Here is an 11,221-nt window from a genome sequence, read left to right as displayed (position 1 = left end):
CCTTCTGGCTTGGGCACAGGGCACAGTAGGTGAAAGTGAAGGAATTCAGTATCAGCTCCCTTCTTTGTCCTCCCCCCGCCCCCACTCCCACTCCCGGGCTTGGGAGCATGGGGCCAGGCCATGCACTGAGTGTCGCACTTTTATGTAGGTAGGGAGGCCTGTGGCGTGAGCCAGGAGGCCTGGATGGCTCCTAGTCTGCTGGTCCAACACCACCTCCCCTTTCAGCTCCCGAAGGAGATGTCCACACACAGACTTTATGATTATTATATTTTTTTTCAATGCCAGTGCTGCTCAGCCCTCAGCATAATTTCAGTTCTCTTGAAATAAACAGTGACTATATAAAATTCCACCTTTCTGAAACTGAAATCTGAGCTCAGATGAGTTTCTTCTTTGCCAAGAAGCTGAGCCTCAAGGTTCTCCAAGTGAGGGGAGCTGCGCCTGGGTCCTGCCCATAAGTTACAGCAACCCCGGCTCACAATGGGGGTCTCAGCACCCCAAAGTCAGAAGTCTCAAGACAGTGGGCCACCCAGACTGCCGTAGAGATCAGGTCTGCGGTGCTGGAACACAGGCAGGTGTTGGCGCAACTGGCGTAGATAACGGAGGTCGATTCGGGCGAGGCAGAGGCCTGGTCCCTCAGAGCAGCGGGCCACCACGGTTCCCCAGGGGTCCACCACCATGCTGTGCCCGTAACTTGCTCTCTTCTCATGGTGGCGTCCACACTGTGCTGCTGCCACTACGTAGCACTGAGCTTCAATGGCACGGGCCCGCAGTAACACCTGGGGGTGGGGACGTGTTTCACTGACGCACACACGTAGCAGCTAGTGGGGAACTGACAGGCAATGGACACTGCAGGCCAGTCTACCCACTGTGACCATTCTGGTAACTGCCTAGGAAAGATTTACGATGTTAACTGTTCTTTAACATACGAGAGGCAACAGCCTGGAAAATGAATTTTCCCACTAGTTGGGAAGGGGGAGAAAGTCAACTGGCAGGGCTGAGGGAAGACAGGTTGAGAGAAGGCGTGTTTTGAAGAGGTGTCCTCTTACCTCCCAGTGGGCGGGGCCTGTTACGGATCCAAAAGCCGAGGGGTAGGTAAGTATTTCTGCTCCAGCCTGAGCCAATGTCAGAGACAGTTCAGGGAACCGCATGTCATAGCAGATAGCCAGACCAATCTGGAAGGAAAACCAGCCTACTTGGTTAGCCCCCGTCCCGTCACAACACCGCTACCCGACTCCTTAGGGCTGCTTCTCCTCTACTACATGCCAGTGTCCCTGTTCCCCTCCCTCTCGTCCTACTATATGCCAGTCCCACCTTGCCTGCTGGTGTGCTGACAGGGGACTTGAGACTGGGCCCAGGCATGGTAGAGCTGCTTTCATGCATAGGCCCCTGCCCCGGAATCTCTACGTCACACAGATGCGTCTTCCTGTAAGTGGCCACTACCGACCCTGGAGTAAAAGAGAGGAGGAAACCTGGGGCTGATTCTCTAGAAGCCCAGCTTTTAGTTCCTCTTATCCCAAGGTGATAGTTCATAGTCCAGGAACCGAGAAGTACGGATACTCAATGTTGAGAATTCTGGAGAATTGTTTAGGTAGAAAAGCCTGGGAAGAGGCAGGCTAGAGTTATGACATCTCACCCTCGCTGTCCAGAAGCACATGACAGTTGTAGATTTTCTGAGTCTGCTCCCAGTCTTGGCCACGCTCGTGAAAGCCACCCAAGGACAGCCAGAGTCCACATTCCCTGGGGGAAGGGGACACTGACACTTCTCATATCTGGCAATCCAGAGACACTAACCAACAAAGAAACTCCCTCCCTCCCCCTTTCCCTGGTACCTGGCCAGCTGCGTGTATTCTCCCAAAAGGCTCCCTCCCAGTGGCTCAGACAGGTGCAGAGTCTCTGCAGGGTCGCGTGCAATGAAGTCAAATGCCTCAGGCAGGAAAGCCAGGCAAGCGCCCAGTCGGGCGGCCTCTCGAACCAGCTCAGCACACGCTTTAAAGTTGTGCTGCTTGTCTGGTGTGGACGTTACCTGGCACACAGCCACCAGGGGCAGTGCGTCGGAGGAGGAGGAGGAGGAGGAGGAGGAGGAGGGGGAGAGAGCCATGGCTCTGGGCCTGCGGAGAGCGCAGGAAGGACTCAGATTTCCCAGCATGGGAAACCCAAGTTGAACGGCAAAGGGCTCAAATGGGGAGGCAAGAAGGCTGGACACCCCTTTGATGCTACTCGTACAAGGAACAATGGCCCACCCATCAAATGTTCCGTGGATGGCTCGTACCCCACTGTCTCCCACCATCCATTCATCCAACAAGACATTTGAGCACCTACTACGTGCCAGGCACTGAAGATACGACAAACATGTTACCTGGGCTGAGCACAAAGTACTGAGAGTCGAGGTATCCGGAGTCCAGGACACAGAAGCGACAGGAGCTGATGAGGCCTTATGATGAAGCCCTGCCTGAGGAAAGGGAGAAATAAGGACACCAACCCCTCCCTTAAGCCGTGAGTTTCTAGGCTCCTCTGACTTCTCTCTTCATGCTGTGCCGCCGAATCAGGGCCCTGCCAGCAAACACCCCCCTCCGCCCCCAAGTCTTTCAGATGCTCTTTGTCGCAGGTAATTACGGGCCACGGAAGAGATCACAAGGTGGGAAGAAGGGAGAAACCTGGACTCCGTGATCTCGCGTTAAACGGAAGCCCTCGTCCTCTGCCGGGCGCCGCAGCGGTCCCAGTCCTCGCCCAGGCACGTCCTGGGTTCCCCCGCCTCTCCTGACTGCACCGCCCGCACACCCGTCCGAGGGCAGGTTCACCCTCCCCGGTTCCCCCCCCGCGGTAGACGCGGGCGCCGGCACGCGGGTCCCGGCCCGCGCCCCCCTCTCCCGTTAACCCGTCCTCCCTGCCCTCGCAGCGCCGGCATCTCGGCTGCGCAGGTCACAGCACCGCAGGTGGCAGTCACCGCGGCCGGCGGGGCGGGGACGAGGCCCCACGGGAAGACGCCGCCGGAACCACTCGCAGGGTCCTGACCCGGAGCGGCCTGGGGGCGGCGGCGCGGCGGCGAGCGGGCGGAAACCCGCGGGCGGAAGTGACGCGAGGTCTGCGCTGCGCGCCGGAAGCCCCGGGGCGGCGAAGATGGCGGAGAGCGGCGGTCGCGCGGGGAAGAGCGGCGGGAGCGGCGCGGGGAAGGGGGCGGTGTCGGCGGAGCAGGTGAGGGCGGAGAAGGCGGAGGGGGGCGGGCGGCGGCGTCCGGAGGAGATGCGGGAAGAGGGGGCGCCCCGGCTGCCGCCGGCCTTCGCTCCAGGCCCGCGCTGGGTGGCCGCTCACAGGGGCGGGTCGTGGGAGAAGGCGGCCGAGCCTGCGGGAGAGCGGGCGGGCTGGAGGCGAAAGCCGCGCCGCCGCGGGGTGTCGGTGGGGCTCCGGGGAGCGAAGCCGCCAGCGGCAGGGCCTGGGAGGATGCGCGGGTCTGACGGACCCGGGTCGTCACTGTCCCCGCTTCTCCGCACCCTCGGACGGGATGTAGCTGGGCCGGCAGCTCGTAGCGGGTCCCGGGGATTCGTCCTCGCGCTGGTTGTGCGGTCTGTTACCTGACCCTGAGACCGAGGTGACAATTGCAGTCCCTGCAGAGCCACGTGACGCTCATAGCCGAGCGTCTTCTGTGTCATGCTGTTTTGAGTCGGGAGTCACTATTAGATTGAATTTCCTTAGAGGCCAGAAACCCTCTTCTGATCTGAGTTTGCATTTCCCCGAGTGCCCAGCATCGGGCAGCGTTTTATAAATGAATCAGAACGCCTTTTGTGGTTTGGGAAGCATGGTTTGCTAATAGTGGGGCTAGTGTTTAACAGAGGTGGGAAGGAATCTACACAAGAGAAAGGAACACATAGCTAAACAGTAGCTCTTTTAATTACAGAGTCCTTCATTAGTTATTCGTTGAACAATTACTCAGGCAAATGTATCAGCATAAAGATATCTTTTTTCAAACTGTCCCTTGCCATCGAAGAGTTCTAGTCTGCTTGGGGAAAATACTCGTAAGGTAACACGAAATGTTAATATGAGGCAGCCGGTAAGTGTCCGAGGAGCGCTATCAAGTGCTGTGGGATTTTGAGGAGGGAGGAAGACATAGCCTCAGACTTACTGGTGCAAAAGGGAAGGGAGAGGGAACCTGGTACTTTTTGAGGGTCTGCTATGTGCCAGATACTCTACTGGGTACAGGGAAACAGATGAATGAAGTAGACCTTGTTTTCAAGGTAGCTGGACTCCTTTGAGAAAAGACAAACCAAACAATAAGGTTTGCAGTGTTCCACACAGGCCCTTATTTAGGGCAGCTAGAGGAGGGACCCCAACTAAGCAGGAGGTTATGGGATTGGCAGGGGCGGGCGGCAGAAAGGGAAGCTGGGGGATAGCAGGGTGGCTAAGACTAAGATAAGAAGTGCACTGGGGTCGGACAGGCGTGTGTTTGACCATTTCTACCATAGAGGATGACCTCCCAAGAGTTGCCTCTCTTGGCTTTCCTGCCTGTAGAAAACCTAATGGTACCTACCTCATCACTGAATCCTGGTTATTAAGCAAGACAATGCGTGCACAGTGTTTTGCACAGTGACTGGAATAAAGTATGGGTTTAATAAGTGCTAATGATCTTGTTTTCTAGAAGAGATAATCCTTCAGCTCCATTCCAAAGGATGAGAGAAGTGAGTCAAGCAAAGAAGGAAGTGGAGGATTTTCTAGGTAGAGGGAACAATGTGTGTAAAAGCACTAAGACATGAAACTGCCTGACATGTTTGGGATGCAGGTGAACTTAAAGTTTGAAATGGTCTGCAAGACTTGAATGTGCAGAAAAAGGGGTGAAAAGAGAATCTCGGATGCTTCTCAGGCTTTTGTCTTTGATGAATGGTGGTGCCACAGGAAGATGGACAAGTTTGGGGGGAGGGAATACGTTTATTGTAGGATTTGAGTTTGGGTTTCTTGTGGGACATCCAGGTAGAGACATTTAGTAAGTGGTTCAATTTATGAATCTTGACTTCCAGAAAGAAATCTGACTTGGAGCTCTAAAGTAGAGAAGTGTGGCTTTCTGGGTGGTAGACAGAGCCATGGTTGTGGATGAAATCATCTAGGGTTTGTACAGACAGTGAAAAAAGAAGCAGAGTGGGGTGGAACCAACATGTAAGGGTGGTGGAGAAAGAAGCCCTCAGAAGACACAGAGGAGTGTGATCATTGAGTTCTGAGACTGTTCTTGCTTAACACTCTGGCTTTTGTTTTTGTTCCAGAGAGAACACTGGGTAAAAAACATAAGATTTATCATTGCTGCAAATAGGAGCCACATATGTCCCTTATAAACAAGATGGAAGCAAGTAACTGATTGTGCGAGGCACTTTACTGGTTTTTCTCTTCTGTTACTTAATTACTGCCATTGAAGTAGGCTGTATTGTCCTCCCTTACAGATAAGGACAGTTGGGCCTCAGAGGCTTTAGTTCACTTACCAAGAGTCAGTAACTGGAAGAGCAGGGCTTTTAATTGAGGGACTTGAGAATCAGACAGACCTACTTTTTTCACGTATACAATGATCAGACCAGAAGAACTTGAACTGAGCCTGAAGGAGTGGATAGTTTTGAACAGGGGCAGTGGAAACAGGAAGAAGGGGAGAGCACAGAGCATAGATTGATGCGAAGGGCAGTGACCGGTTGGTTTAATGAAGTCATGAGGTATAAGTCAGAAAGGTGTGATCTTCCAAGTAAGTTGGATGCTTGCACGACAAAGAATTCTGGAGTTTTTGATGGAAGCAGGGAGGGAGTGATAGAAGGATATGTGATCCACTATTGAGTTCTTTTCCTATTACATAAAATAATACATGTTCATTGTGGAGATTGTAGAAAACACAGGGAAAAGTACAAAGTAAGAAATAAATTACCATGACCCTGCGATCGAGAGAGAACCATTCTTACTGTCTAGGAGCATATTCTCTGAGAGGTTTCCCCTCCTCGATGGTTTCGCTTGTGTGTGTGTGTGTAAAAAGGGAGGACGTGTGTATTTTACATATTTTATAACTTTGTCATTCTACAATGTATACTTTCTACAAAAGTTGTATTATATAATATGTCCTGTTTTATAACCTGCTGTTTAAGCTTAATAATATATCATGAACATTTTTCTATGTCATCTAAGTGTTAGGAAAATGAAGCCAGCAGCAGTGTGTAGGATGGATTTGGAGAGTCCAAAAATAGGGAGATAATTTAAAAGACTGTTGTACTAGTTCAGACAAGAGGTAATAAAGGCTTGAATTAGGGTGATGTCATTGAGCCAAAGAAAAACTGCTGAGGTGGGTGCAATAAACTTGGCAGTTGCTGGGATACGGGTGTGTTCAAAGCTGGGACCGGGGTTTCCTACCTGGAGGGCTCGAGTGCTGTCGTTAGCAAAAATAGGGGGGACAAGAGGAGGAACAGTTTAAACAGGGTGAAAGGTGATCAGCTCAGCTTTGAATGACCTGAGTCAGGTGTTCCTGGGACATTGAGGTGGAGAGGTTCTGTGATAATCGCAGCACTGTTTGATGACAACCTGTCAGATGCTGGCTAGTATTCTAAACCCCTGACGTAATCAATCAATCACTCCCCACAACATCCTATGAGACAGATGATGTTTCTGTTTTACTAGAGAAAAAACTTAGATTAAAAAAAGAAACAACTTGCTCATGGTCAGACTTGAGCCATTTTGTCTGACCCAAGGCTCCTTCCTCTAACTTGGGAATGTGGGTCTAGAATTTCTGAGAAGGTCTGGCTTGGCTGTCAATTAGAATGAGGGCGATTGTTGAAATCATAGAAGTAGCTAAGAATGCCAACTGAAATCATATAGGTAATAAAGGGAGGGGTACTTGGAACAGAGTGTTAGATCCTGTCTCCCTTGTAGGGGTGAGAGGAAGAACTTGCAGAACAGAACGAGTGAGTGTTGGGAGAGGTAGGAGAACCAGAGAACTGAAGGGTCCTGGAAACTAAGAGCTGAGAAGCTACATTCTGTCAGACACTTGACTCTCACTGTTACCTGCCGCAGTGGCTCTCAGCCTGCTGTGATTTTTGCCCCGAGGAGACACTTGACCTGGAGAGGGCTTGGGTTGTCACAAGTAGGAGGTACTACTGGCTTTTAGTGGGACATTGCTAAACATCCTGCAGTGCGATGGACAGCCCCCCAGAACAAAGAATTATCTCCCCCAAAATATCAATAGTACTGATATTGAGAGACTCTGCTCTGTGGTGTATTAGCTCAGTTTTTGTAAGTGAGTAAACCAAGAGAAGTTAAATAACTCGTCACATAGCAAGTAAATAGCCAAACTAGAATTTGAACCCAGGTCAGATTAAAAAATTTGGAGTCTTTCCATCATACTATGTTGCTACTTAAAGAAAAAGGTGTCAAGAAGCAGATTGAAGATTGAGAAAAGGTCGTTGGATTATGCACTTATGTAGGAGGCCATTCACGATCTTTGAGAGGACAATTTAATAAGTACTAATGGTTTATAACTAGTATAGACAGAAAGCAATTAGAGTGCATCTTACAGTATGTTGGGCGTGAGTGGGAAGTGAGGCAGTGGAGGCTGTGAGTATAGACTAGTCCTAAAACAATTTGATGACGATAGGGATGAGAACCGTTATTTAATGGAGTAGTAAAGTCAAAGAAGTTTTCTCTGGTCGAGTTGAGTATTTTTGTCAGAGAAGAGGGCACTAAACTGAAAAGATAATTAGTGGAGCGATACCCTAGAAAATGCTTTTCCAGATGCGTCCAATCGTGATTCTCTTCTTCCATTGAACCCAGTAAGAGTAACGGGAGTTCCTCGTTACAAAGCTTTTCCTGACGCCCTCCTTTCCTTGCAAGCCCAGTAGCTGTCCACCTCCCCACATTACAGATGGCTCTTCCTCCACCATGAACTGCAAGAGGGATCTGCATGCATCTCCCACTCAGGGGGCGCTCTGCGAGTGTCGGGTGAATGGAATGCCGGGCAGACTGAAGGCAGACGTGCCAGGTTGTCCTCGGCCTTTCCCAAGGCATCTGTGTGCCACTGCAGCTTTGCCAAGCCTGCCATTTCCCGTCTCCTCTCTCACTTCTTGTCTTTCTCTCCTTCTTAGGTAATTGCTGGCTTCAACCGCCTTCGGCAGGAACAGCGGGGCCTGGCATCCAAGGCAGCTGAGCTAGAGATGGAGTTGAATGAGCACAGGTCAGGGAGCCAGGAGACGTGAACAAGAGGACAGTGGGGAGGCCAGTTTGTAGGGAGGGTGGCAGTCGAGTGGGCCTGGGTCTCAGGCCCTGCCTTGTCCCCACGCAGCCTCGTGATCGACACGCTGAAGGAGGTGGGTGAGACCCGCAGGTGCTACCGCATGGTGGGAGGTGTGCTGGTGGAGCGGACTGTGAAGGAGGTGCTGCCTGCCTTGGAGAGCAACAAGGAGCAGGTGAGCAGGAGAGGGGCTCAGGTTGCCGAGGAGCCATGCTCCTCACGCTGTTCTGCGTCCAGCTCCTGGACACGAGGGCCGCGGGCTGTGGGCTGCTTTTTCCCAGTCGCTGACCTGGCTGGTGTGTGTGGGGGGCGGGGAGGGGGCTTTGACTAGAGTTCCTCACAGTGGAGTCCATGGTACTTGCATCCAGACCACCTGGAGGACTGATGTAAAACGCAGCTTCCAAGGCCCTCTCCTGATTCAGAAGCTTCGCATGTGGGGTCCATGAAGTGGCATTTTTAAAATAAGCAGCCTGGGTGATTCTTATGTGCACTCAAGTTTATGAACCGTTGTGTTTGAGAGAGGAATACTTTTGGTTTCTGGGTCTACTCTTACTTCCAGGTTAAAGGTGAAGTTAGAGGTGTCAACCGCAGTCCTTACGCAGTGGGGGAGGGAGTGCTGGAATTCTTATGGAATCGCTGTCGCTTCTCCTCTAGATACAGAAGATCATCGAGACACTGACACAGCAGCTTCAGGCAAAGGGAAAAGAACTAAATGAGTTTCGGGAAAAGCACAACATTCGTCTCATGGGGGAAGACGAGAAGCCGGCCAAGGACAGCTCAGAAGGGGCTGGAGCCAAGGCCAGCTCGGCCGGAGTCTTGGTCTCCTAGGACCAAGGCTGTGGCATCTTTTCTACCCTGACTCCTACGTCTTCTGATTTCTCTTTATTGTTATTATTATTTTCTCTGCTATTGTAATATTTTTTTGTTAATTAAATGTTTTGGTCAGAATGCTTAGCTCTAGCCTGACGCTTTCTCCCACAGTTAGGGCCGGAATTTGCATGGGGACAGGGAAAAGCGTATGATTTGTGGCTTTTGATCCCATCAGGTTAATGGCTTACAGTATCAGAGGAGGTCCCTTGTTTGATCCTTTCCCTTGCAAATAAAGATGTGTCTACTTATTTACTGCCCTCACCCAAAAGATTCAGAGACCAATGTTGACTTTCACGTTGAAGTTTAATAAGCATTTGACACGAGGCAGGTAACTGTTGATAATGCTTTATGAGTTTATGACAAAACAAGCGTGGTGGTGTGTCTTGGCACCACTCATTAGACAAAGAGGTCCAGGATGCAAGCCTGTGGGCTAGCCGTCCTGCCGTCCTCACCAAAGCCTCCGACCAGGTAAAGCTGATCATTCCAGAGGCAGGTCCGATGGCCTGTGCGTTTCAGCTCACGGTCTGCACAGGCAAAGTGGAACCACAGGGAAGGAGACTTGCCTGTTGGGTAAGGCAGAGGGTGGGTTTTGGCACCCATGGGGCTCCAAAACCAAAGGCTTGCCCCTTTCTTCTCACTTGATTGGCAGGCCTCTTCAAAATTCAGTATTCTGTGTATTCCTTTAACCTGCCAACTAATTCTCCTTGCCCCACCACTTTACCCTCTTTCTCTGGTTTTAGGTTCTCCCATCTTCCAACCATCCCCTCCTCAACCATTAGCGGTCTCTCACGGGCATCGTAGATGTAGAGGTCATTGCAGATGGTGTCTCTAGCTCTGGTCAGCGTCTCTCCACCAAACAGCACAGCAAAGGGCCCCACCACAGAACATGAGTGATGCCGTAGTCCTGCGGGCCCCTGCCTGGACCCTTGCCCACTGCTCACAAGCTTTGCAAGCTGTTGCGTCAAACGGGGGGCAGCAGGTGGTTCCTCCTTGGGGGAGAAAGGAGGGACTGTCCATGGCATTGGGGTTGAGTTGTCCCTTCCACCCAAAGCAAGGTGTGAGAAGGTAATAAGTACCGTGATCTGCCCAGCACTCCAGCGCCCAGCTACTTCTGGTTCCGCTGACTTGCACCCTCCAAAGAGCAGCAGCTGGTGACCTGGGCGTTGCCCAGGAACTGGGAGCAGGGCGGCACAGTGCCCTGAGCGTGAGGCTGTGTGGCAGCCTTCTTCCTTATAGCTGTGGGGGAGCAGAAATGGGCCTAAGTTGGGTTTTCTGGGGAATCGAAGTGCTGCACTGCCTTTTCCCCTGTTCCACCCTCTGATAAGGATAAAAGAGGAGGCATGGGACAGTGAGGTAGGTCGGATGAGGGGGATGGGGGATTCGGCCAGCATAGACATGGTGTCATCTTCCCAGGATGGAGACTGTCAGGGTGAGGATGCGGATAAACTGCCAACGGTATTGTTTAGCCTTGGCTTTTCCAGAGTGTAGATAAAGGGAGGGTGAAATGTTTGGGGCAGGGTTACCATACCAATAAGTGCGGGCGCAGGGGTCCAGCCTTAAGGTGTAGACGCTTCCATAGCGACGCTGAGTGCGGGTCCCGCCCTCCCGGCCTGCCACCCGCAGCTCTCGGTCTGAGAGGCGGGTGCAGGTGTGACTACTGAGGCCCGCGGGGAGGCAGCTGTCGGGGGCCGCGGCCCACGCCTCCCACTCTCCGCGCTCTGTGTCCAGGGCCGCTACCGTGGCCAGGCGACGCGACCCGTCCCAGCCGCCCACGGCGCAGAGCCAGCGCCCGCCCAGCGGCGCCGCGTCGTGGTGGCTGCGCCTCGGGCCGCTCCGTTCCCCCAGCCGCACGGCCTGGCCCCCCGCCGGGTCCAAGACCACAGTGTCACCGCTGGGCTCTCTCGCCCCTCCGGCCAGGAGGCCCCCCACCAGATAGAGCCGACCCCGCAGTTCCGTGCACGAGTGAAAGGCCCGCGCCAGAAGCGCGTCCCGGGCCACCGGCCGCCAGGTCCAGCGCGAGCCCCCTGCCCCGCTCGGGGGCGCCACCGCCATGGCCCGGGCTGCGGGCTGCGGGCTGCGGGCTGTGGGGCCCGGGAGGGGAGCCCTAGATGGGGGGCT

General features: G+C 52.9%; 3 protein-coding genes across 6 annotated transcripts; 1 reads left to right on the top strand and 2 right to left on the bottom strand.

Moving 5' to 3' along the window:
* Positions 1 to 250: 250 nt before the first annotated feature.
* Positions 251 to 3,045, bottom strand: NIT1 (nitrilase 1). Of its 3 annotated transcripts, none has more exons than XM_019712940.3 (7): positions 2,889 to 3,045; positions 2,357 to 2,449; positions 1,830 to 2,108; positions 1,634 to 1,737; positions 1,312 to 1,445; positions 1,047 to 1,172; positions 251 to 776 (listed from the first exon to the last, which is right to left on the bottom strand). In XM_019712940.3, the coding sequence occupies exons 1-7, from the start codon at positions 2,903 to 2,905 to the stop codon at positions 510 to 512; spliced, it is 1,020 nt and encodes a 339-aa protein (XP_019568499.3). In that variant the 5' UTR covers positions 2,906 to 3,045; the 3' UTR covers positions 251 to 509. The 3 variants fall into 3 exon arrangements, with proteins under 3 accessions (XP_019568499.3, XP_074178114.2, XP_088657645.1); XM_074322013.2 differs by having other exon boundaries at positions 2,655 to 3,024; XM_088801519.1 differs by having other exon boundaries at positions 757 to 887.
* Positions 3,041 to 9,187, top strand: PFDN2 (prefoldin subunit 2). Its single transcript, XM_088801522.1, has 4 exons — positions 3,041 to 3,192; positions 8,088 to 8,176; positions 8,285 to 8,408; positions 8,888 to 9,187. The coding sequence occupies exons 1-4, from the start codon at positions 3,118 to 3,120 to the stop codon at positions 9,059 to 9,061; spliced, it is 462 nt and encodes a 153-aa protein (XP_088657648.1). The 5' UTR covers positions 3,041 to 3,117; the 3' UTR covers positions 9,062 to 9,187.
* A 200-nt stretch (positions 9,188 to 9,387) lies between these two features.
* KLHDC9 (kelch domain containing 9) lies at positions 9,388 to 11,170 on the bottom strand. 2 transcript variants are annotated; one of them, XM_019712930.3, is made up of 4 exons: positions 10,632 to 11,170; positions 10,180 to 10,339; positions 9,894 to 10,092; positions 9,388 to 9,666 (listed from the first exon to the last, which is right to left on the bottom strand). In XM_019712930.3, exons 1-4 carry the CDS (start codon positions 11,153 to 11,155, stop codon positions 9,500 to 9,502), a joined length of 1,050 nt encoding a protein of 349 aa, XP_019568489.3. In that variant the 5' UTR covers positions 11,156 to 11,170; the 3' UTR covers positions 9,388 to 9,499. The 2 variants fall into 2 exon arrangements, with proteins under 2 accessions (XP_019568489.3, XP_019568488.3); XM_019712929.3 differs by having other exon boundaries at positions 9,894 to 10,339.
* Positions 11,171 to 11,221: the final 51 nt, after the last annotated feature.

This window comes from Rhinolophus sinicus, chromosome 11 (genome assembly GCF_057876585.1).
Source record: "Rhinolophus sinicus isolate RSI-liver-muscle chromosome 11, RSI-T2T, whole genome shotgun sequence".
Classification (NCBI taxonomy): Eukaryota; Metazoa; Chordata; class Mammalia; order Chiroptera; family Rhinolophidae; genus Rhinolophus; species Rhinolophus sinicus.
This window is presented reverse-complemented; position numbering and strand designations above follow the sequence as displayed.

What these genes read in the sequence shown, in the direction of transcription:
- NIT1 (XM_019712940.3), bottom strand. An exon ending in GTACTTTGTGCTCAGCCCAG is followed by an intron (nt 2,109 to 2,356) that starts GTAACATGTTTG and finishes CGCTCTCCGCAG; the next exon opens with GCCCAGAGCCATGGCTCTCT. An exon ending in GAATACACGCAGCTGGCCAG is followed by an intron (nt 1,738 to 1,829) that starts GTACCAGGGAAA and finishes CCCTTCCCCCAG; the next exon opens with GGAATGTGGACTCTGGCTGT.
- PFDN2 (XM_088801522.1), top strand. Translation starts at nt 3,118, where the DNA reads ATGGCGGAGAGCGGCGGTCGCGCGGGGAAGAGCGGCGGGAGCGGCGCG. An exon ending in GGGCGGTGTCGGCGGAGCAG is followed by an intron (nt 3,193 to 8,087) that starts GTGAGGGCGGAG and finishes TCTCCTTCTTAG; the next exon opens with GTAATTGCTGGCTTCAACCG. An exon ending in ATGGAGTTGAATGAGCACAG is followed by an intron (nt 8,177 to 8,284) that starts GTCAGGGAGCCA and finishes GTCCCCACGCAG; the next exon opens with CCTCGTGATCGACACGCTGA.
- KLHDC9 (XM_019712929.3), bottom strand. Translation starts at nt 11,155, where the DNA reads ATGGCGGTGGCGCCCCCGAGCGGGGCAGGGGGCTCGCGCTGGACCTGG. An exon ending in CCCTGCGCCCGCACTTATTG is followed by an intron (nt 10,340 to 10,631) that starts GTATGGTAACCC and finishes GCTCCCCCACAG; the next exon opens with CTATAAGGAAGAAGGCTGCC. An exon ending in CCTCTACATCTACGATGCCC is followed by an intron (nt 9,667 to 9,893) that starts GTGAGAGACCGC and finishes CTTACCCAACAG; the next exon opens with GCAAGTCTCCTTCCCTGTGG.